This window comes from Panthera uncia, chromosome A2 (genome assembly GCF_023721935.1).
Source record: "Panthera uncia isolate 11264 chromosome A2, Puncia_PCG_1.0, whole genome shotgun sequence".
NCBI classification, from domain to species: domain Eukaryota; kingdom Metazoa; phylum Chordata; class Mammalia; order Carnivora; family Felidae; genus Panthera; species Panthera uncia.
In genome coordinates, this window is record NC_064816.1 from 7,350,918 (window position 1) to 7,373,092 (window position 22,175).

General features: G+C 49.3%; 1 protein-coding gene across 5 annotated transcripts in view; it reads left to right on the forward strand.

Annotated features, from left to right (window-relative positions):
• The first annotated feature begins 629 nt into the window (after positions 1 to 629).
• ILF3 (interleukin enhancer binding factor 3) overlaps positions 630 to 22,175 on the forward strand; it is a 31,757-nt gene continuing 10,211 nt past the window's right edge. For 2 of the 5 annotated variants that reach the window (XM_049642377.1, XM_049642381.1), the window contains exons 1-15: positions 630 to 844; positions 8,809 to 8,915; positions 12,698 to 12,796; positions 13,175 to 13,404; positions 13,563 to 13,740; positions 16,098 to 16,245; positions 17,688 to 17,779; positions 18,168 to 18,263; positions 18,937 to 19,048; positions 19,470 to 19,567; positions 20,136 to 20,247; positions 20,359 to 20,469; positions 20,783 to 20,982; positions 21,403 to 21,570; positions 22,017 to 22,154. In XM_049642377.1, the coding sequence (XP_049498334.1) occupies positions 12,794 to 12,796; positions 13,175 to 13,404; positions 13,563 to 13,740; positions 16,098 to 16,245; positions 17,688 to 17,779; positions 18,168 to 18,263; positions 18,937 to 19,048; positions 19,470 to 19,567; positions 20,136 to 20,247; positions 20,359 to 20,469; positions 20,783 to 20,982; positions 21,403 to 21,570; positions 22,017 to 22,154 (1,686 nt within the window). In that variant the 5' untranslated portion in view covers positions 630 to 844; positions 8,809 to 8,915; positions 12,698 to 12,793. The remainder of the gene's footprint in view (positions 845 to 8,808; positions 8,916 to 12,697; positions 12,797 to 13,174; positions 13,405 to 13,562; positions 13,741 to 16,097; positions 16,246 to 17,687; positions 17,780 to 18,167; positions 18,264 to 18,936; positions 19,049 to 19,469; positions 19,568 to 20,135; positions 20,248 to 20,358; positions 20,470 to 20,782; positions 20,983 to 21,402; positions 21,571 to 22,016; positions 22,155 to 22,175) is intronic. The other 3 variants (XM_049642380.1, XM_049642382.1, XM_049642379.1) reach the window with 2 other exon arrangements.

Genomic DNA, 22,175 nt, shown 5'->3' on the forward strand with positions numbered 1-22,175 from the left:
ATTGGGGGTTTGATTGCAGGACTTAAGAACTGGAGCGCTCGCCGACGCCGGTCCCGGGGCAGCAAGATCTGTCCGGCCGTTCCCGACACCTGCATCTCGGGTCTTCTAGGTCTCTAGCGAGAGACACAGGGAGATGGGAGGAAGCTCCGCCAGGTAGCCTCGGATGGAGGTTGAAGCTCCCGGACCAAGATTCGGCCACTACAGGTATACTCTTGTGACAGCCTCTCAAAGAGGTTTCCGCCAACGTACACGCGACAGACGGGTGTAAGATGGCAGCCACGCAGGCGCATAAACTAGCAGCAGGGGGAGACTCCGCCTCTCGCCCTGAACCACGTGGTGATGCCGCTTAAAACCGCCATTGAAAAAAAGAACGGCGACCATATCACATGATGGAGACCTACCAATACCAAAGGAAAGCGCCAAAGTCCTTGTCACGTGGCCAAGACTCTGTATTGGCCACTGTCACATGATCAAGGACTCGAAAAGGGAGGTAAACGTTTCGACTCCACGTGACCAGAACGCAACGGCTACGCTCTTGCCACGTGACTAAAGCCCACCTCCTTATCTCTTTTCGTTGCTCCCTCCCTCCCGGGCTGGGCCTGCGTCAAGCGGCAACGCGGCGGCAGGGGGCGGGGCTCCAGCCGATCACGTGGCCCGCACCTCCCCGGCGCGCGCCCGCCCGCCCGCTCGCCCCCGGCCCCGGCTCCTCCTCCTCCTCTTCTCGCCATTGCAGTTGGACTCAGCAGCCCGGTGCGCACCGCGTGGCTTTTGGGGGGAGACCCCGGCGGGCTGTGGTAGGAGGGCGGCGGCGGCGGTTGCGGTCGGGGAAGGGAACGCCGACAAGGTAAGCGTCAATGTGGCGGCGGCTGGGCCCGCTCCCGCCTCTGCCCCTCCCCCCGCCAGTCCTCCCACTCAGCGCGGGCCCGGCTGAGGGGTCGCGGTGACAAGGCCTGAGGCGCCCCGCGCTCTTCTCCTACGCCCGGTTCTCTCCCCCCAGGGCCGGGCTCATTCCTCCCTCTCCAGTCTCGCTCCCGCGCTCGGCCGTTACTCTCCCCCATTGTGCCGAGGAAACAAAATGGCGGCGGCGGCGGCGAGGGCCCGGTGCGCGCGCATCCGCCCCCCCCTTCGCGGCCCCTCGGCCGGCGGCGGCGCCTCGCACGGGGGGTGCGCGCGCACCGGGCCCCCGGCCGCCGAGTCCCCCGGGCCCGGCTTTGTCTGTTGCTGCGTCCCGCGCGCACGCGCGCACGTGCCGGGAGCACACACCCCCCTTGGCCGGTAGAGTCCTGGCCGGCGCAGCAGGGGCGACCCCCTCCTCATTCCTTCTTAGTCTTTGTCCCTGTCCCGTCCCGGGTTCCAGGAGAGTCCCAGGTTCCCGAGGCGGGAAATGTCGCCGCCTTTGTCCTTACATGGCGTGGAGATGCGGACCTCCTCCTTGGGACCCTGTTCCCACGCTGATTGCAGAGGAGGCCTCTGTCGGTTGTATGGGGTTCCCCAATCTGTGATCAGCCAGGCCTGCCTCAGATTAGGACCCAAAATTGGCGTAGGGTTTGAGCTTTCCTTTTCATTAGTTTAGGTGTTTCATTGATGTTGAATTTTATCCGGATTGCTTAGGATTTGCATCCTCCCTCAAAATGGTGATGTGGTGCGATATTTGGGTACACTGAAACTTGCAAGATTGTGACCCAAACATGAGAGTTTAAAACAGTTTTTTACCGTATTAAGTAGTTGAGTGACTGAGTTGAAGTTCTGCCACAGTTAATCCTGAGCCTGGATGAATTATCTGGGTTGTACAGTGATCAGCATGCTCTCCCCCAGTTCATTGTCTAGACTTGGGGAGCTAAACCATTTCTTAGTATTTCCAGAGTTGATTGATTGTTGCTTGGGATTCTGCTCAGGGGACGTGATGGATCAATAAGGGAGTACCGGTTTCCCTGATAAGCCTTTCTTTTCTGGACTCCGGTATTTCAGTGGTTTTGAATCTTTTTCTGATTGGTTAGGATGATCTCCTCTTTAAAGTGGGTGGCCTTTGGCATATTTGGGTTCCAGGGGGAAACCCAAGGTGCCACTCAGAGTTGGGACTCAAATTGAGGGCTTCAGACTCTTTCGCAGGTATTTGTGGCTGGGAGTCTCCTTGGATTGCTCACCCTGCTGCCACTGTGCTTTGTGTGTGATGCTTTGTGTGTGGTCTCGTGGGATGTAGGTAGGTAACAGCAGCCACTCAGATTGTGAATGAAGTGTGGGAACCAGAAGCTCATTAACAGCTAGAAAAGGGAAATAAATAAATAAAAGGCCCCTGGGTACAGGCGTTACTATCCCTGTCCCTAGTCCTGCAGTCTTTGCCCCTGAGCTCTTGGTTGACCGCGTGAGTTGATCGTGGTCCCTGGGATTTGTGAATGGAATCTCTGCAGGCCCTGGTGTTTGGAGTTGATTGGAGGCTGGCAGTTACTGCCAGACGTGGCCTTGCCGGCACCGAGTGTGGGTTCATCAGTTTCCCTACTCCTAGAGCTTGGACAAGTCTGGGAATCATACTCTTTTTGGAACACTGGTGGGTAATTGCAGTTTTTGTTTGTTTTTTCCTGATTGAACTTGTCTAGTGTCTATAGGCAAAAATTCTTTAGCTTCTTCTAGTATATTTAAGAGGGCTTTTTTTTTTTTTTCCCCGAGGTCCGTATTACCGGGAGTGAAGAATCTAAGGCTGTTTCTTAGTTTTTTTTAATTCTTGTTAAAAAACTACATTGGCAAGAGCCGCTGCTAATACATTGATGTCACTTTCATGGTGGCTCTTTTCCATGTTCCCCCTGCTTCACGTCTCCAGGTAGGAACAGGTGGAGTCCGTGATGAGGAAAGAGCTTTCTGTAAGTCTATAAGCCTCTTCTCTTTGGGTAAACAGTAGGCAGCATCTTGTCTGTAGGCCTCAGCAAGTTGTGGGGCTTGGAAATGTTCCTCTGAAAAAAGGCTTTAGAAGTTTTCTTTGGGCTGGATCAGGTCCCTCTTATTTACCTCTCTCACCCTCCTTCCCAGTTTCTCCTGATTTCACCTTTCATGGCTCAGAGGAATAATTCCTTTCCCCAAGAAACTTGGGTTTATACCTCCTTGGACTTGCCCTCCTGTCAGTAAGTTGGTTAACTTTGTGCAGTTTTGAAGGATGTGTAAATCACACCATCTAACATTACATGCACGTATCTGCATGCCATTTTATCTGAATGTTGCTTTGATTGAACTTTCATGGGAATTACGATTTTCTAGGCTGTATATATTGGATGCTTTCTATCTCACCCAAGTCCTGGGGAAAAAAGGATTTGATTTCTGTTTTTAGCGAAGGGGTTTCAGGTTAAAGGCAGACGTTGGTTTGACAAGAATCTACATACAGTGAAGCAGGTTGGGGCCCTGAAGGGATGAGATTCCTTCAGATTCCAGCTGCAGCACTTGGCGGTTTTGTCTGAAACCACTAGCTTCCCTCTCTGCTCTGTTGTTTAGGGTAAGTCAGTGCTGATTCTTTGTGGTGCTAGCATTGTTATCGAAATGATAGTGAGAGCATGGTGGACAGGTGTTTGTTACGGAGCCTTGTCAGTGTACTGACTTTTAAAAATTGTTCCTTGCCATTTTATGCTTTGTTGAATCCCTGTGAGATTTTTCCAAGGTTGCACTTTATAGGTGATCCCATTATAAATTGTGATTGGAAGTTCAGAATGACTTTTAACATCTACTGTTTTCAGATGTCTTGGGAAAACGATGTCCAGTTGAAATTTAATTTTTTTTCTCATTGAGTGCTTATGGAATGAAGAAAAATGTAGTCACAGAGCTGGACATGGGGCTCAATCCCATGAACCATGAGATTATGACCCCAGCCGAAATCCAGAGTCGGACGCTCAACCAACTGAGCCACCCAGGCGCCCATGTAGCCACTAGTTTTTAGCAGGAAGATGAGTTTATTGTCCAAGGACCATTTTCTTGTGTGCTGTATATGAACACTAAGGACCATTTAGTTATGAAGTAACTTTTATTAGAGTATGTACATTTGCTCCAAATTATTTTTATAATCTTGGGCAGTTAGTGAGAATTGGTGCTATGGACAACTTGAGATCCATTGTAATTTTCCTTGACATTCCAAACAGTCCTCTTTCTTCTTATTTTCATTAGGATTGTGGTTTGAGCTCAGTCTTACTGGGATAATTTTGCAGGCCACCTGCTTTGCTGCTGCTTCCTTTGGACTGCTTTTTTCCTCTTACCTGAATCTGTGTGTGTTTAAAGAATAAGATGTTGCGGGTTAGGTTTGCTTCTCAGTGGTACTTCTAGATTTTTTGCAGGTTAATAATCCTTGCTATGCATTCATAATTCAAGAAAACAGTCCAGATGTCAACAATGTGGAAATAACCAGCCCGGCCCCATGGCACATAGTGGCGCTTAATAAACATTTGTCCTGTGGGTGACCTGTGCAGAGTCCTAGCAGGGGGGAGTAACAGCTGTCCAGTAAATGGAGGTCTGTGGGCTTCTCGCATCCCACAGAGCAGGTGTGTGAACTGACGAGTGGAGGGAAGATGAACTGAGTCAATTTTGATGAAGTTACTTGAGTTTGTATTTAACGTAATTTATTTATTTAGAGCTTTTTTTTTTTTTCTTTTTTTAATCAGCTCTGGAAAAACTCTTTGGTGGGTTCTTAGAAAGTAAATAGGCAACTGCCAAATGACCCAGCAATTTCACCCTTGGGCATTTCTCCCAAAGAAAGGAACATTTATGTTTACATAAAAATCTATACACAAATGCTCATAGCAGCTTTATCCTTGATAGCCAAGAACTGGAAGCCACGTAGATGTCCTTCAGTAGGTGAATGGTTAAACCAAGATACGTCCATACCACGGAGTACTGCTTAGCGATCAAAAGAAGCAAGCTGTTGATAACACCTTGGATGAATCTTGAGGCAGTTACATTGCATGAAACAAGCCAGTGCTGAAAGGTTACATACTCTGGAATTCCATATATATAACATTCTTGGAGTGGCAGAACTGTTGGGATGGTGAATGGATTAGTGGTTGGTAGGGTTAGGCATATGAGGAGTGGTGGAAGGGTGAGTATGACCAATCAAGGGCAACAGGAGGGATCCTTGGGATGGCAGTGGTCTGTCTGATTGTATCACCATGAGTGTTGTGGTTATGAATTGTACTGTAGTTTGCAAGATGTTGCCATTGTGGGAAACTGCTTTAAAGAGTACACGTGATCTCTGTTATTTCTTGTATACTGCATGTGAAGCTGCAGTTATCTTGCAGTAGTTTTATTGAAAAGAGTGCCACCCTTACCCACCAAAATAATTCACATGTCTGTGGATTCACATCCTTTGAGAGATCATCTTTTTTTCTTTGTAACTGGGGAGGGGAAAAGAATGCTTTTGGGAGAAGGAAACATATTGCACGCTAAGTTAAGAAAAAAATCCAGGGCTTCCCCATGGGGATACATGGGAGGGTCGCCCCTCCTGCCCCTGCCCCAACCAGGTGTGGAAGATTTCCTAAGCTTACTTCTCTCCTGCTTGTTGCCTGAAGAGCATGTTGGGAAGAGGGTTTGGTAATTCCCACCTGGAGTCATGATACACGCTTAACTGTTATGTCCTCTCACAGGCAGATTTTAAAACCTTTCTATCGGTTCATCCGAGAGTTGGTGAAATTCCTCCTTTAATATATTACATTTGCGGTTTTTCAGTTGATGAAGCATCTTCCCACAAAGTCACCTTTTATCCTTACTGTTTGCAGCTCTTGGGCATAGCTAGTGTTGCCATTTCCTTTTTGATAACAGCTCTGAACAGGTAGATAATTTACCGGAGGATCCCACAGCTGCGAGGTTGGGGAGCCCAGTTGGATGCAAACGTGGGGCTTCTGTCTCCCAAGACCCATGAATGCTCTACAGTACCAGTGAGCCTGGACTCCTGGGTCTCGTGGGAGGCCAGTGGAGTTTCAGAAACATTTTGGAGAAAAATTTGTGTTTGTCAACTTTATATTTAGTCAAGGAAAGTATCTTTTTTTCCCTTTCTTTTTGTTTCTGTTTATTTTGAGAGAGAGCATGAGCGGGAGGGGTGGGGTGGGGTGGGGTGGGGGTGGGGGGGCAGAGAGAGAATCCTAAGCAGGCTCTGCCCTCGATCTCATGAACTGCAAGATCATGACCTGAGCCGAAATCAAGAGTCAGATGCTCAACTGACAAAGCTACCCAGGCACCCAGAAAATATGTTTTTAATTAGCATACAACATCTCCTTTTTTTCATCAGAGAAAAGGACATTTTTTAAAAATTGAAACTATTTGTGGAAATCATTATCCCTGACTTTACACCTCCCTGTGGACCAGTAAAAAACACTGTTGCAGACAGAATTGGGAATCACTGCACCAGCGTTCGGATCTGTGTTGGATTTTCAAATTTCTCCGAGTGGCATCCATAACCAGATTTTAGGTTGGCATCTTTTGGCTGGGTTGCTTTGTTAAAATTATTTTTCACGTGTCCTTGATGATGTCAATCTGTAAAGGTTTGCAGAGTCACTAAAGAGTAGCATGTGTCATTTCACTTCATGCTCCAGGATAGGAGAGCTCTGGAGATGGGGAAACCAGGAGCTGGGGTTGGGATCCTTTCAAAGCTTAATCCATTCAGTCTTTTAGATGAGCATCCGCTTCAGGACAATTCCCCGGAGTTGCTGGAATAGCTGTAGGACTTTGTGAAATAGATAGTTGGGGCTATACCTGTTGCGGTGTTGCCACTGCACCCGTTCGTTCATTTTACAGACTAACTTGGGCATGTGTCTTTTTCAGCAGCAAGTGCCGTGCGTTGAGTTCTAATTAGCAAGAGGTCAGCACGTTGCAAGCCAAAGGTTTTGTGGTTTAAACTTCTGTAACTCTGCATGCTGTGAGTGGGCTGGATTTGAGAAGGAAAAAAACCCTGATCCCTTCGTGTGAGAACATCCCCAGCTACCCAGAGTTCATGTTTAAAATCCTGATTCTCCACTCCACCTGTTCCTCGCTTGGGTTTCTTTTCAGAGGAGCTGGACTGGTAAAAAGCCAGGCTTCCTTGTGCCTTGCTGTTGAATCATAAAGGTGGTTGCAGGAGCAGCTTCTGTTTAAAGTTTGGTTGTCAGGGGCCAGTGGAGTGTTGGCTGTAGGCAAGCAGGTGGGTGTTGTGGACCTCTTGCCAACAGTGTTCTTTGCTAAAAATCTTGAAAAGGAGGTTTCTGTTCACCCAGAAGACCTCTCTGTCTGTTAAAGAGAGGGATTCCCTGGTATTCAAGACTAGAGCGGTTAGCTTCTGAAAAGCTGGCTTGGATGACAGGTCTGGGTTCGCATAGAGACCAGGGAGGCCAGATTTGTTGGCCTGCAAAGGAACATTGTCTCCAGTTTTTCAGCATTTGTTCTAGTTCACATAATTAGTGCTCTTACTTTCTTTGTCCCCCTGAATCAGGAGGCATCACCACCAAGGTCTGGTCTAAGGGAGGAGGGCCTGGGGGTGAGTGTTCCACAGATGGGCCAGGTGGGGTGCTCAGGGCCAGCCACACAGCCCAGTGAGTCTCTTCAGGGATTCATTCTGGGGCCTGCCTCTTGGAGCAGAGGAAGACCAAGAGATGCAGCCACTTGTGACAGAGGCACACCCACGTTCTTAGTTTTAACAGTGAAGGCAGCGGATGGAGACCTACATGCGGGACAGTCGATGAAAGCGGGTGCATTTGGGGGCGTACGCGTGTCCTTGAGGTACTTTTGACGGGCTGGGTTTTTCGTTTGTTTTTTTCTGTTTTTTGTCACAACATCTTTTTACCCAGGGGTGCAAGAATGATTTCTCTACTCCCAGTGTCTATCAGGTGGCATTTGTTCTTACAGCAATTGCCTACATCCACTGTGGAAAATCACCATTTTCAGAGTAGGAAGTTGGGATATACACCTCTGCACTAGTGGCAAAGTAGGGTTTGGGGTGTTTTTTTGTTTTTTTTTTTTTAATTTTTTTTTAATGTTTATTTATTTTTGAGACAGAGACAGAGCATTTTGAGACAGAGAGAGACAGAGCATGAACGGGGGAGGGGCAGAGAGAGAGGGAGACACAGAATCGGAAGCAGGCTCCAGGCTCTGAGCCGTAAGCCCAGAGCCCGACGCGGGGCTCAAACTCACAGATTGCGAGATCGTGACCTGAGCTGAAGTCGGATGCTTAACCGACTGAGCCACCCAGGCGCCCCAGGTTTTGTTTTTTTGTTTTTTTTTTTTAAGTATCATTACAGACTCAAGCTTTTCCATGCATTTAATGTGCTGAATCAATTTAGGGTTTTTTTCTTTTTTTTTTTTTTTAGGTTTTTTTTTTTTTTTTAAATTTTTTTCAAAGTTTGTTTATTTTTGAGAGAGAGAGAGGGAGACACAGAATCCGAGGCAGGCTCCAGGATCTGAGCTGTCAGCACAGAGCCCGAACTCACGAACCACGAGATCATGACCTGAGCCAAAGTCGGATGCTTAACCAACTGAGCCATCCAGGCGCCCCTTAGGTTGTTTATTTTTAACATCTCATTATGAAAATTCTCAAACATATACCGAAGGTGACATGGTTTTACAGTGAATAGCCACCTGTATATAAAGCTCAGGTTCTGCCATTGACATTTGACTATACTTTTGTTTCACACATCTCTTCCTTTGTTCTGGTCATCCTTCAGTCCACATTTATTTATGCATTTATCGAGTTTCTTTGACGTCTAATCCACTTTACTTTTATGATGCATTTCAAAGTAGCAAAAAATTACAGTCCTCCATCTGAATATTAACTAGAGTCCAGTATTTATTTACAGCCCCCTTTTTTTTCTTTTGAAGTAACGTACACGTCTTGAGACTACCATTCAAGTAGTTTTGACCACTGAATATACCAACTCCTACCAAGATATAGACCGTGATCATCACCCCGAAAGCGCCCATCCCAGGTGTGCCTGCCACCATCTGCCTAATGTAGCTGCTGAATAGTTTTGCCTGTTCTAGAACTTTGTGCAGGTGGAAGCATTTTATGTTTGTTTTGTTTTTTGTAATCCATTGCCCCAGATGTGGCCAGTGGGAGCCTTCACAGGTCAGCTCCTTGTTCTTTGGATGACCTGCATTAGTGTCTGAGTGCCTCTTTGCTTTCTGATGCTGCAAATGACCCCAGCTCACGCAGTTTCTGTGTTAGGTGCAGGCCAACCATTTCTCTGGGGAGCTCTTTTTAGTAAGGTAGACACTGTTGGTCCTACAAAACCCTAAATAAAAGGGTCACAGCCACCTGAAACCATAAGTTTTCTGCATTTGATGTTTTTGTGATGGAGGAGGAGTGTAGCATGAAGAGATAGTCCGTGTGGAGTGAAGCCTCGGCTCCTGGCACCTGGCTGGGCTTGGAAGGAAGGCGATTCTTTACTTTGCATTGCCCACTGGGCCCAGAGGGGCAAGGCATTTTTCTGCCATGCCTGTCACCATTCTAGCATGGAGGTGCACACTGAGTACTTGTTGAGTAAATAAATCAGGTTTTAAACCTACCAGCCGTCATTGTGAGGTCAATGAGGTTCCAGCATAGGTATGGCCAGGAGTGGGGGCCGTTCGACATGGCCATTTTACCATCAGGCTGTGAGCTCTCTAATGGTCTGCTTCTTGGTTTAGAACTGAGTTTCTGGGAGCGCCTGGGTGGCTCAGTTGGTTAAGTGTTTGACTTTGGCTCAGGTCACGATCTCGAGGTTCCTGAGTTCAGGCCCCGTGTCGGGTTCTGTGCCAACAGCTCAGAGCCGGGAACCTGCTTCCGATTCCGATTCCAATTCTGATTCTGATTCTCTCTCTGCCCCTCCCCTGCTCATGTTCTCTTTCTCTCTCTCTCTCAGAAATCAATAACGGTGCCTGGGTGGCTTAGTCGGTTAAGCATCCGACTTCAGCTCAGGTCATGATCTCGCAGTTTGTGGGGTTGAGCCCCACGTCGGGCTCTGTGCTGACAGCTCAGAGCCCGGAGCCTGCTTTAGATTCTGTGTCTCCCTCTTTCTCTGCCCCTCCCCTGCTCATGCTCTGTCTCTGTCTCTCTCTGTCTCTCTCTGAAAAATAAAAAAAAAAATTTTTAAACCAATAAATAATAAAAAAATTAAAAAGAACTAGGTTTCTAGAGCTTTGGTTGAATTTTTGTGTTAAAAAAAATTTTTTTTTAATGTTTATTTTTGAGAGAGAGAGAGTGGGAGCGAGGGAGGGGCAGAGAGAAAGAGGAAGAGACAGAATCTGAAGCAGGCTCCAGGCTCTGAGCTGTCAGCACAGCCCGACGTGGGGCTCGAACTCACTGAGCCATGAGATCATGACCTGAGCTGAAGTAGGACGCTCAGCTGACTGAGCCACCCAGGCGCTCCGGTTGAATTTTTAGATGACCTTCCATGGCTGTACTTTTGTGGGAGGACTTAAGTACATTCCGCAGTTAAAGAAAACTGTTACGGAAGTTTTCAGACCTCGGAGGTGAATGAATCCAGGCATACCCATCCCCCAGCTTCGACAGCTATCAGCATTTTGCCGTCTCGTTTTATTTTTCTCCCCATCACCACTGTCTGCCTTACTGGAGTATTTTAGGGCGAATATCAGGCCTGTGCTTTCAACCATCAATTTGTCTTAAATATGTATCTAACGTTAGTAAAGCATTCTTTTTGAGCGCGACCTTGATACCATTCGTTCCTCACTGAACGAATGATAATTCCTTCATGTAGGAGGCACTTCCTACTGTACGTCACTCATCACTTAGCCCCACAGCGGCCTGGCAAACAGAGATCCTGTTGGTAGAGAAAGTTGGCGCCATTTTGAAGGGTCCGTGGCGTTTGTGCTGCGTGTTTTCCGTAGGTTGACTTGTTGCATGTTTACCCCCCTTCGGAGGTGCAGGGGCCGCATCCAGGTCCAGGGGAAACTTCAGGGCCCGCGGCTAGCGGCTGGGCGGACAGGGTTTCAAGTCCAGGTCTGTGTGGGAGCTCCCACTTGGTGGTGACCCGAGTGATTTACCAAGGGCATCGTGGAGACTGGCCTCCGCTCCTCCCCTGCCCCCCAAAGAAGCCCTTGACCCCCACTTGTCCTCTTGCATAGCTCTCGTTCCACCCTTCGATTTTATAGTTCCACTTGGAAACCTACAAATTTGCAATTAGATCGTTAGGTAGTCCTGAAGTGTTGTGGGAAATTCTTGTTTTGGCCAGTCATGTCCAAGTTTATCCTTGAAGCGTGTGCCTTTCCACAAGGTGGAGACTGCTGCCCTGACTGGTAACTGGCTTCGATCGAAGGGGCTGGCTGTTTTGTGGTTGGATGGGATGGGTGGATTCATCTGTTGTGTATCACTGTGATGGATTTTCTGTGTTGTTCACTCACTTGGAAGATGTCAGTGTGGACCAGACTGTTTGCACAGAGTAGGAACGAGTAGGTTGTCGTCAGCATGTTATTTAGAGCCCCAAATGGTAATTACAGCTACGCCTGTTCTAAAGACTCCTGTTGTGCACTTGAGTTCTCTTGGTCTCTTCGAAATTTAACCCACGGAGGGGGGCACGTGGTGCAGTGGTCACATCCACCTGATGTTTCAGAAGGTTCTTGCCTTTCTGGTTGACAGACACCTTTTGGGGCTCTTAGTCCCCTGCTTTCCTTCCATTTCTTCATGACCCTCAAAGACCAGAGCTCCTTCCCTCTCTTTTCCTTCTCCAAACACCAGGATTTTGCTGAGTATTTATATTGTTACCATTTATTGGAGGCGTGTTAAGCTTTTATTTTTTATATTTGTGAAAAGTGACATACTTTAGGGGTGCCTGGGTGGCTCAGTCAGGTGAGCATCTGACTCTTGATTTTGGTTCAGGTCATGATCTTGCAGTTTGCGGGATCGAGTCCTATGTTGGGCTCCTTGCCGACAGCATGTAGCCAGCTTGGGATTCCCTCTCTGTTTGCCCCCCCATCCCGCTCATGATCTCGCTCTTTTTAATATTTTTGTAATATTTATTTTTCGAGAGAGGAGAGTGTGCTGCCCGCAAGCCAGGGAGAGACAGAGGGAGAGGGAGACCGAGGATCTGAAGCAGGCGCCATGCTGACACCAGAGAGCCTGTTGCGGGGCTCGAACCCATGAACTCTGCAAGATCATGACCTGAGCCAAAATCGGGTGCTTAACTGACTGCCCCCCCCTTTCAAAATAAATAAACACTTTTAAAAAATCGGACATACTGGGGCACCTAGATGGCTCAGTTGGTTAAGTGTCTGAGTACAGCTCGGATTGGGTTGTGATCTTGCAGTTTGTGGATTTGAGCCCCGCAGTGGGCTCTCTGCTGTCAGCAAGGAGCCAGGTTCGGATCCTCAGTCCCCCTATCTCTCTGCCCACCACCCCCACCCCCACCCCCGCTTGTGCACGTGTGCTCCCTTTCTCTCTCTTTCAAAATAAATAAATGAACTTTGACAAAATCTAGCATACTTTACATTAAAAAATTAAAAAAAGTAAAAGATGAAGGAAGATGAAATAGAAACCCTCTAGATGTGGGTGGAGTTGGATTCTGAAACCAGCTGTTTTCATTTTTAGGGCATTTTATAATTAGTTTGTGCCTCGGCTTACCAGCGGTTACCTGGAAATAAGGATGTGTCCTGCTGTGTTAACAGGGCCCCTCACGTGGCAGCACCACTGTCTTTCATCCTACTCAGTATCTGACTGCTACAATTCATCCGTGTATGAAATACTTGAAACTAAAATGATTTTCTGATCTTATAGATAGTTGAAGTATTGATAACACCAAGGAAATCTGTCACAGTTTGAAAAGATAAGCAAACATTTGATTTCCAGACACTACAGAAAAAAGAAGTAAAAATGGTAAGTTTTTAAAAAGTGTAAATACTATTTCTTTATTCATATTCGAAGATGTAGCATTTCCCTAAAGCATTTGATTCTCCTATTTTTTCATTAGCTTTTTTGAATTATACTGCTGCACAGTGTAATTGAATTCACACACATACGTACATGTATATACATATATATATAAATGCCTGAAGTGCCCCCTTCCTCTCAGCTGCCTCGAGAATGAACAGCCGTTTTCATTCAGTTGTCCTGCTCCCCACACCTTCAGGAGCGTCCCCCTACGTTTACTTTCACACAAATGATGAAGCCTGATTCTGCGTTGGGCGGCTTGGAAGAGAAGCGGACGCTCGTGTGGTCTCTGCATTGTTTTTAACTGAGTTTCCACATTTCCAGCGTCCGATGCGAATTTTTGTGAATGATGATCGCCACGTGATGGCAAAGCATTCTTCTGTTTATCCAACCCAAGAGGAACTGGAGGCTGTCCAGAACATGGTGTCCCACACAGAGAGGGCTCTCAAAGCTGTGTCTGACTGGATAGACGAGCAAGAGAAAGGAAGCGGTGAGCACGCCGAGTCTGAGAACGTGGATGTGCCCCCAGAGGACGAGACCAAAGAAGGGGCTGGGTAAGTTTGAGGTTTTGGGGCGGTGGGGATCTTTCGTAGAGAGACTGGCCAGCGTAGGGGTGAACATCTCCTTTTCTAAGAAACTCCAGCCTCTCCATGGCCTCTGGGTTCTGGCTATGCTGAATCCCTCACCGAGCATCCTTTGGTCTGTCCCTCAGGGAGCAGAAGACGGAGCACATGACCAGAACCCTGCGGGGCGTGATGCGTGTTGGCCTCGTGGCAAAGGGCCTGCTGCTCAAGGGGGACTTGGATTTGGAGCTGGTGCTGCTATGTAAGGAGAAGCCCACGACTGCCCTCCTGGACAAGGTGGCCGACAACCTGGCCATCCAGCTCGCTGTGAGTGTGACCGTCTCCACTGGGTGGGGCAGACTGCGCATGTTGCAGGTGCAGGGCGAGGGAAGAGCGGCCCGTTCGTGCTGTGCACCAAGAGATGGCTCCAAACCCACCCTTGCACGTGTGGGTGGATGCCACAGAACTCTAAGGCTCTACGGACAGTGCCTGGCTGCATGTGATAGGCCCAGAGCTCTTTCAGCTAGGAAAGACTCCGTGTCTGCTGTGCTCCGGGCTGCGCTGGGCTGGAACTTTACGTCCGGAGCCAATTGAGTCGATGGTTGAATAGAAGGGGCAATTATTAACTCTTCCCCACTGATCCAAAACTGGGCACGAGAACTTTTTAAAAACCAATTTTTTGGGGGCACCTAGGTGGCTCGGTCCGTTAAGCCTCTGACTTTTTTTTTTTTTTTTTTTTTTTTTTTTTTTTTTTTTTTTTTTTTTTTTTTTTTGAGAGAGAGAGAGACAGAGCATGAACGGGGGAGGGGCAGACAGAGAGGGAGACACAGAATCTGAAACAGGCTCCAGGCTCCGAGCCGTCAGCACAGAGCCCGACGCGGGGCTCGAACTCACGGACCGTGAGATCATGACCCGAGCGAAGTCGGACGCTTAACCGACTGAGCCACCCAGGTGCCCCAAGCCTCTGACTCTTGATCTCACCTCAGGTCTTGATCTCAGCTCAGAGTGATGAGTTCAAGCCCCACATTGGGCTCCACGCTGGGTGTGGAGCCTACTGAAAACATAAGACCAGCTTCTTCATCTTGTTAGAAAAGTGTTGCATAAATAATTGCTTCTGACATTTCTGGAACATTTACTACACCAGAGCCTAGGCCACATGTGCTGTTTATGTTATTTCTTTGTCCTCGTAACAACCCTTTGAAACAGGACTTTATCATCTGAGTATATTAGAAGATGTGACTGGGATGCAGGGAGCTGAGTAGTTGACCTCAGCATCCCTGGTTGGTGAGTTCTGGGGCTGTAGAACCTCCGTGTGCCGCCACCCTATGCTGCCCCCCTGGGACACATTCACCCCATTTAGCAACAGGATAAGCAAAAGAAGCAAGTGAAAAAACTAAGAAATCTCATTCTTTGGGGAAACACCCTGTTCATTTTCATATGTAAACGTGCATTTTCTTTGCCTGTGACTGATAATTTGGGGTTTCGGATGGTGGTCAGAATTGAAAAGTAGAGCTGGTGCAGTACAGCAGACACTTCTGGAAGGCTGTTTCAGGGAATGAAGCCCGAGACTTTTCTGTTCCAGTGGTCATTTTTAAGTTAATTTTAACTCGCGTCTGTAAAAAGCGTATTCATTGATGAAAATTACATTGTTGTGAATGTTTCTAAAAGAAAGACGCCTTTTGTAAAAAGCCAATCTTTAAAGAAAGGTACAAAGTGTATTTTTACTGACTGAGATTAGTGTTTTCTGACTGGGGCAGTTTGGTCCCCACAGAGGACATTGAGCGAGCTGGAGACAATTTGGGTTGTCCCAGCAGTGGGGCGTGGGGTGCTGCTGGCGTCTGCCAGGTGGAGGAGGCTGGAGACGTCTGCCCAAATGGCCTGCAGTGCACAGGATGGCCCCACAGCCCAGAATGCTCTGGCCCAGAGCGTCCGTAGCGCTGAGGTGGAGAAACCCCATTTTAGGTTTTCCAGAGTGCATCTGTCCTCCTCCTTTATGTTTTCCCTAACAGAAATCATAGAAGTTTGAATTCTCTTCATCAGGGCTCATAAACTAGTATAAAGGAGAAAGTGGAAGCCAGGGTGTTGTAATACCCTTTTGTAGATACGTGCATTTGCAGCAAATATGTGCTTTTTTTTTTTAACGCATAATGTGACACAAATTCTCTTACTACACAGTTTTTTTTTTCCACACTGATGGCTGCTCATCTCAGTATGGAAATACGGGTGGTGGATGCCCGCTCTGCTGGGCGTTGTGCTTTCCGTGTGGTGTCCGTGTAAGCCTCCTGCGGCCTCCTGGTGTGGGTCGTGTCACTAAGTCCATGTTAGAAATTAGACACCAACATCTTAATGAGATTAAGTGATGTGCCCAAAGTTACACAACTAGCCGGCGACAAAGTAAAGATTCGTACCCTTGGTCTCCTTGGCCCAGAACCTAAAGCTTTGTTTTGCAAAGCTCCCCGTGAAAGTTTCTCTGCGTAGAGACCTCCGCTCTGGAGTACACAGAAAGCGGCTAAAGACCCAGTCAGTAAGAGGGAGGTCCTGATACCCTAGATGAAGGCACTGCTCTCATGTCACACCCCAAGAAGTTGACATGTGTGCTGTGGTGACCAGCAGAGACAGATACAGCTGTTGATTGCCAGCCTTGGGGAAGAAGTATGTTTTGAAAGTTGCGTTTTCTTTTGTAGGCTGTTACAGAAGACAAGTACGAAATACTCCAGTCTGTCGATGATGCTGCGATTGTGATAAAAAACACAAAAGAGCCTCCGTTGTCCCTGACCATCCACCTGACCTCCCCTGTTGTCAGAGAAGAAATGGAGAAAGTATTAGCCGGAGGTAGGGAGGCTGAGAAAGGCCAGCAGGACTTTGGAAACCTGGTGTTCCCTCGCCAGCCAAATGTGCTATTCAGTTTTAGACTGCTTTGATAAAAGGATATCGGTGTAGCTTTGACCACCTTTACTCTGAGGTCACACCTCCCGTTCGGTTTCAGTGCTTGGGAGTTTGACAAAACGGTTGCACTAAAAGTGAGTAGCACTTTTCATAGAGGATCGCACCATTTTTATCTTAATCCTTGAATGTTCTCATCAGTGTTAAACTTGGTTTTTCTGTCGAGCGTTCTTTGGCCTTGAAAAAGGGTGTCCCTGGTGATTTTATGGCTTTTAAATTCCGGAAGACAACCAGATGGTTTCTGCATGAACATCACGACGGAGTTGTGCAAACAGCTTGTGTTGCAGCAGAACCGAGGGCTTCTTGGTTTGTCCTCTTCCGTTGGCTGCTTTTATCAGCTGCCGTGATGGAAATGCAAAGAGTTGATACAGAGTTTTGGATAAAGTTTTCAGCAATTGTGTGCTTTTCAAACCAAAACCTCAGAGACTTCTAATGCTCTCACCGTTCAAAGGCCACCAAGGGCCCCTCACGCGTCTCTTCCGTGCGGATGTTTTTTAATCACAGATCTCACACCGCAGAGTGAAGGTAACAGGCCTTATCCAAATCCCTGACACGCGACTGGCAGCAGTGACAGTGCCCCGGTTCTGCTGCAGCAGAGGCTCACACTCTGCGCCCTTGTTGCTATTTGATTACCTTTGGTTCTGATACCTGATTCCAATTATCGATTTAGGGACGCTGGACCTTTGACCAACAGGACTCTCTCTGTCAAGGGCTGGGGCTAGGGCAGTCCCGCCTGGTGGGCGGAGGTGGTCCCCTTTGCTGCAGATGCCTCAGGGGATGGCCGTTGTGGGAAGCAGAGAGGGAGTTCATTTCCACTCCCCCCACCTATTTTGGTTGTTTTTATTTTTGGGTTCTTTTTTTGTTTTTGTTTTTTTGGAGGGAGGGTTGTTGTTTTTTTGTTTTTTGGTGTTTTTTTTGTGTCTTTTTTTTTTTTTTTGCTTTTGTGTTTTTTTGCTATTGAAATTTTTAGCATAGCTAATCTATTGGGAGATCATGGGGAGGAAGCAAGGTAATTGTCTGTTAGAAGATAGGATCCACCTATCTGTCCCCCTCCCCCATGGGATTATTCCTTTTAGAGTAATTTCCCACTTTTGTTTTTGTTACTGTTTTTTGTTTTTGTTTTTGTTTTTTTGGAGGGGCCTCCGATTTTTATGATCTCCTCAGGGCAGAGTTAAACGCACTCTAGCTTCTCCTTCCCTGGTCTAGGGTGGAGAGGACTTGAGATTCTGGGAGCCTCAGCTGCCCTTTAGGAAGCTGCCACATCCCCTTTCCACCTGACAGAAACCCCTTGGTCAAACTGTGCCTTGTCTTCTTATTCCATCCATGAATAGAAACGCTATCAGTCAACGATCCCCCGGACGTTCTGGACAGGCAGAAATGCCTTGCTGCCTTGGCGTCCCTCCGACACGCCAAGTGGTTCCAGGTTTGCATTTTGTTCTTCTATTTGTCTTTTGGTAGAGAATTCCTAAGTTTTAGCTTGGCTAACTTCCACCATAAAGTTTCGGTAACGTTGAAGATCGCCGTGCCGCACTTAGTACCTGCAGGCGTGCAGTTGCTAAAGGAGCGCGCACAGACAAATTTGACACCCCCAGAGGAGGCTTGTGACTGAGTAGGTGGGCTGCTGCTGCTTTGTGCCAAGAGTAACCTTGTTCTCGTCCACCTGGTGAAGTTGCCACTGACCACGCACTTGATGGTCTTGAACGTTCACCGTTTACCCTTGACAAAGTAGCGCCTTGAGACTCGTGTTTTTCATGTTTGCCGTGTGTTGAGGGAGGTTCCTTGGTGTAAAGAGCCTGTACTTTGTTCTCTAGGCCAGAGCCAACGGGCTGAAGTCGTGTGTCATTGTCATCCGGGTCCTGAGGGACCTGTGTACCCGCGTGCCCACCTGGGGTCCCCTCAGAGGATGGGTAAGGACCTCGTAGCCGTGGCCATCTGGGGGTCGTGTGCACAGAGACTTTCTCCCATATCCCAGTAGTACGTTATGGTAACTGGGCCCGAGTGGCGCTTCGGGGTGTGCCCAAGGCACCCCTGTACCAGCCATATATTGAGCGGGCACTTTGTGCCACACCCTGGGTGGGGGATGAGAGCTAGACCAGAACCCCCCCTCCCGCCCCACCCCATGGTGGGCACAGAGCTTGGCCTAAGGAGAGGGCTGGCCAGCTAGCACTTCCTGTGATATGCTCTACTCCAAGAAGAAGCATTTTTGTAGCTGCCCTTGGAAAGGGGTCAGCAAACTCTGGGGCCCATAAGCCAGTCTGGCCAGCTGCCTGTTTGTCTACAGCCCATAGTTGAGAGTGGGTTTTATATTTTTAAGTGGCTACATAATAAATACAAGCACCTACATAAAGGCCACGTCTTGGCTTCTTGGCTTCTACAGTCTGAAAGATTTAACGGTTATCTCTTTAAGGAAAAGTTACCCAGCTGGGCTCTAGTTGTCCTGTCTTTGGTTTAGCCTCAACTTGTGAACTTGGAGTGCTCTGATATCCCCCCCTCCCCCTAAACACACACACAGTGACAGCTCCTCGATACAGGCCGACCACCTTCTGGACAGTGGAGTTAACTGTCCGTCTTGCCTTTCAGCCCCTCGAGCTTCTTTGTGAGAAGTCCATCGGCACAGCCAACAGACCCATGGGTGCCGGCGAGGCCCTGCGGAGAGTGCTGGAGTGCCTGGCGTCAGGCATCGTGATGCCAGGTTGGGGCCTTGTGCTTTGCAAGTTGCAGGGAAAGGACAGGGATTGAGGCCCTGAGGCCACTTCCTGGCGGGTCCCTTGACCGGGTTAGGGCAGCAGCAGCCCCGTGTCCCCCCTAGGACTGAAGCATGTGACTACCCTCTTGCACCATCATATCCAGCCCTGTGCCGGCTCCGCAGCTGTGACTCAGGGCGGATCCGGGGCAGTGGTGACCCACTCCCACGCGAGCTCCTTGCTCTGAGACACGTGGATTATTTCTCTCATGGGCTGGATGCCGAGTGGGTCACCGAGCTCAGCGTGTTTTCCAGAGCTGGGTGTGGATGGGGCGTGGGGGGTAACGCACCTGGTTCCCTCAGCCAACACAACTCTTCCGAGATGCTAAAAGATAATCCTCTGCATATCTTCCTTGTTTCCTGCCTTCAGATGGTTCTGGCATTTATGACCCTTGTGAAAAAGAAGCCACTGATGCTATTGGGCATCTAGACAGACAGCAACGGGAAGATATCACACAGAGTGCGCAGGTATAGTCATCGCCATTGCCAACGTGAGCCCTTACCCAGTCTGTAATCACTGGCTTCCAGTTCCATTACTGGGTATTTTCAGGGTAGCCACTGGACTCGTAGGCTCAGGTTGGGGATCGAAGGTGAAGGGATCGTGCCTGATACAGGGCGCCCCAATCTGGGCTGCTTCTTTCCCCTGGCGCCACGCGTGCTTGTCGCCTATCCCCTCGGCCTGCTCGAGTGCTGTTTTTGGACACCGAGTTCAGCGGGGAGATGTATTTGCTGTGTGGACTGCTCCAGGGTCCTTCCCTTGCAGGCCCACCACGTGGCTCCGTGTGGCAACCAGTCCCCAGGTTGGGGTCTCCTGTATTCCTGTTGAGGGGGGTGGTCACAGGCTGGCCTTCCCCCACAGCAAGGCTGGGCCCTGGCAGTCAGGACTTCCCCTGGCTGTTGGGGGACCCCTTGCTGTTGTAGGGGAGACCCTTAGCAACCCCCTCAGCTCCCACCCCTTCCAGAAGGTATTAGCAAGCGCACACACTTTGGCGAGGAGCACAGGGCGGCTAAGTCAGGTCCTCTTCCCCTTCTCCAGCATGCTCTGCGGCTTGCTGCGTTTGGCCAGCTCCATAAAGTTCTGGGTATGGACCCTCTGCCTTCTAAGATGCCCAAGAAACCAAAGAATGAAAACCCAGTGGACTACACAGGTAAGCATGCCGTGGGGCCTGGGCCCCAGGCTGGGCGGCGGCAGCAGCACGGACTCCTCGCAGAGCACAGGAGGGATTCTCAGCTCTTTCTCTCGTGATCTCTTCCTTCAGTTCAAATCCCCCCCAGCACCACCTATGCCATTACACCCATGAAACGCCCGATGGAGGAAGACGGGGAGGAAAAGTCTCCCAGCAAAAAGAAGAAGAAGATTCAGAAGAAAGGTACCAGCATTCACTTCTAGCCCTTAGTGTATCTTCCATCTGGCTCAATTAAGAGTCATCCCAGAGTGACGAGATGCTCGCTTTGGCTTTTAGTTTTCTCAGATGTGATCTTTTCTGAAATGACTAACCGTAACGTAGACGTAGAACGAAAAGTGGGGTGAACGTACTCGGGAACGACACAGATGAGGCCTTGGCCTGTGCAGGCGGCTGGGCCGCTGTGCCGCCGTGCCATCGGAGGCCACCAGCAGTGGTTCCTCCTGCCCAGTTGAGCGTTGGCTAATAGTCCAGAATGATGTTGGTGTTCTCTCTCTAGAGGAGAAGGCAGAGCCGCCTCAGGCTATGAATGCTCTCATGAGACTAAACCAGCTGAAGCCAGGACTGCAGTATAAGCTGGTTTCCCAGACCGGTCCAGTCCACGCCCCGATCTTTACCATGTCTGTGGAGGTAGATGGCAACTCATTCGAGGCCTCTGGACCGTCCAAAAAGACTGCCAAGCTTCATGTGGCCGTTAAGGTAAGTGTGGTGAGCAGTGTTGTGCACCGTGTGCTCGTTCTGAGGACAACAGAAGCGCTTCTGTGTGTCGGGCTCCTTCAGAACCATTACATGGTCTCGAAACCCCCAGTGTGGACAGCGTGAGGCTTAGAGAGGGTGCGTGAAAATTGAGAGGAGTCGATTTTTGAATGTGTGCCAAATCATACGTGGAAGAATAGCTTTGTCGTTGTGGCTGACAGAGAGTCCCCAGATGTGGCTGGGCATCAGAGTTTCGTGCTGGAAAGGGAGCGGGATGGCTAGTGGAGAAAACACCCTCTGGATTGCTGGATGCCACCCTAGAAGCTTCTGATTCAGGATCCAGGGAGTGGGGGGAGAGCTGCGTGGTTGGCCCTGGTACTAAGCCCTCCCTAACTGGGGGCCCTGCGGGTGTCCCTCCTGCAGGTGTTACAGGACATGGGCCTCCCTACCGGCGCTGAAGGCAGAGACTCCAGCAAGGGGGAGGACTCGGCCGAGGAAACGGAAGCAAAGCCGGCCGTGGTGGCCCCTCCACCTGTGGTGGAAGCCGCTTCGACCCCCAGCGCCACCTTCCCCTCAGATCCCACTGCCGAGGTGAGCACGTGGTGGGTGCCGGAGTGCCCGACAGGATGCAGCAGGCAGTTCTGTGTCCTATGAAACCAGGGTGGTTACTGGTCCTGCTCATTTTCCCCAAAAAGAGTAACTTCCAGTCCAGGAGCCTATACAGGGAGCTGGGCGTGAGCCTTTGAGCCACGACCAAGAGGGCCCTGCTGATGTTGACCCAGTGCCCAGGGCTGCAGTGGGGCGGCCCTGGGTCAAAGTCAAGTCATTCCCCAGAAGTCGGATGTAGGTGGAGGCAGTCCCGTTGCTGGGAGGCCCTCGGATGACTCCCAGAGGCCGGGGGGGGGCGAGGGTGGTGAGAGATAGCAGGGGAGATAGCGTGGAGGGCGTCTTTTCATGATTCAGGGGTGGCTGCCTTCCTACACATGCTGGAAAGCCCTTAGCTGAGTTTTTTGGTTTTCTTTTCTGTTTTCCCTGAGAACGTAAAACAGCAGGGGCCGATCCTGACCAAGCACGGCAAGAACCCTGTTATGGAACTCAACGAGAAGAGGCGCGGCCTCAAGTACGAGCTCATCTCCGAGACTGGGGGCAGCCACGACAAACGCTTCGTCATGGAGGTGAGCGGCCAGCTCCCCCAG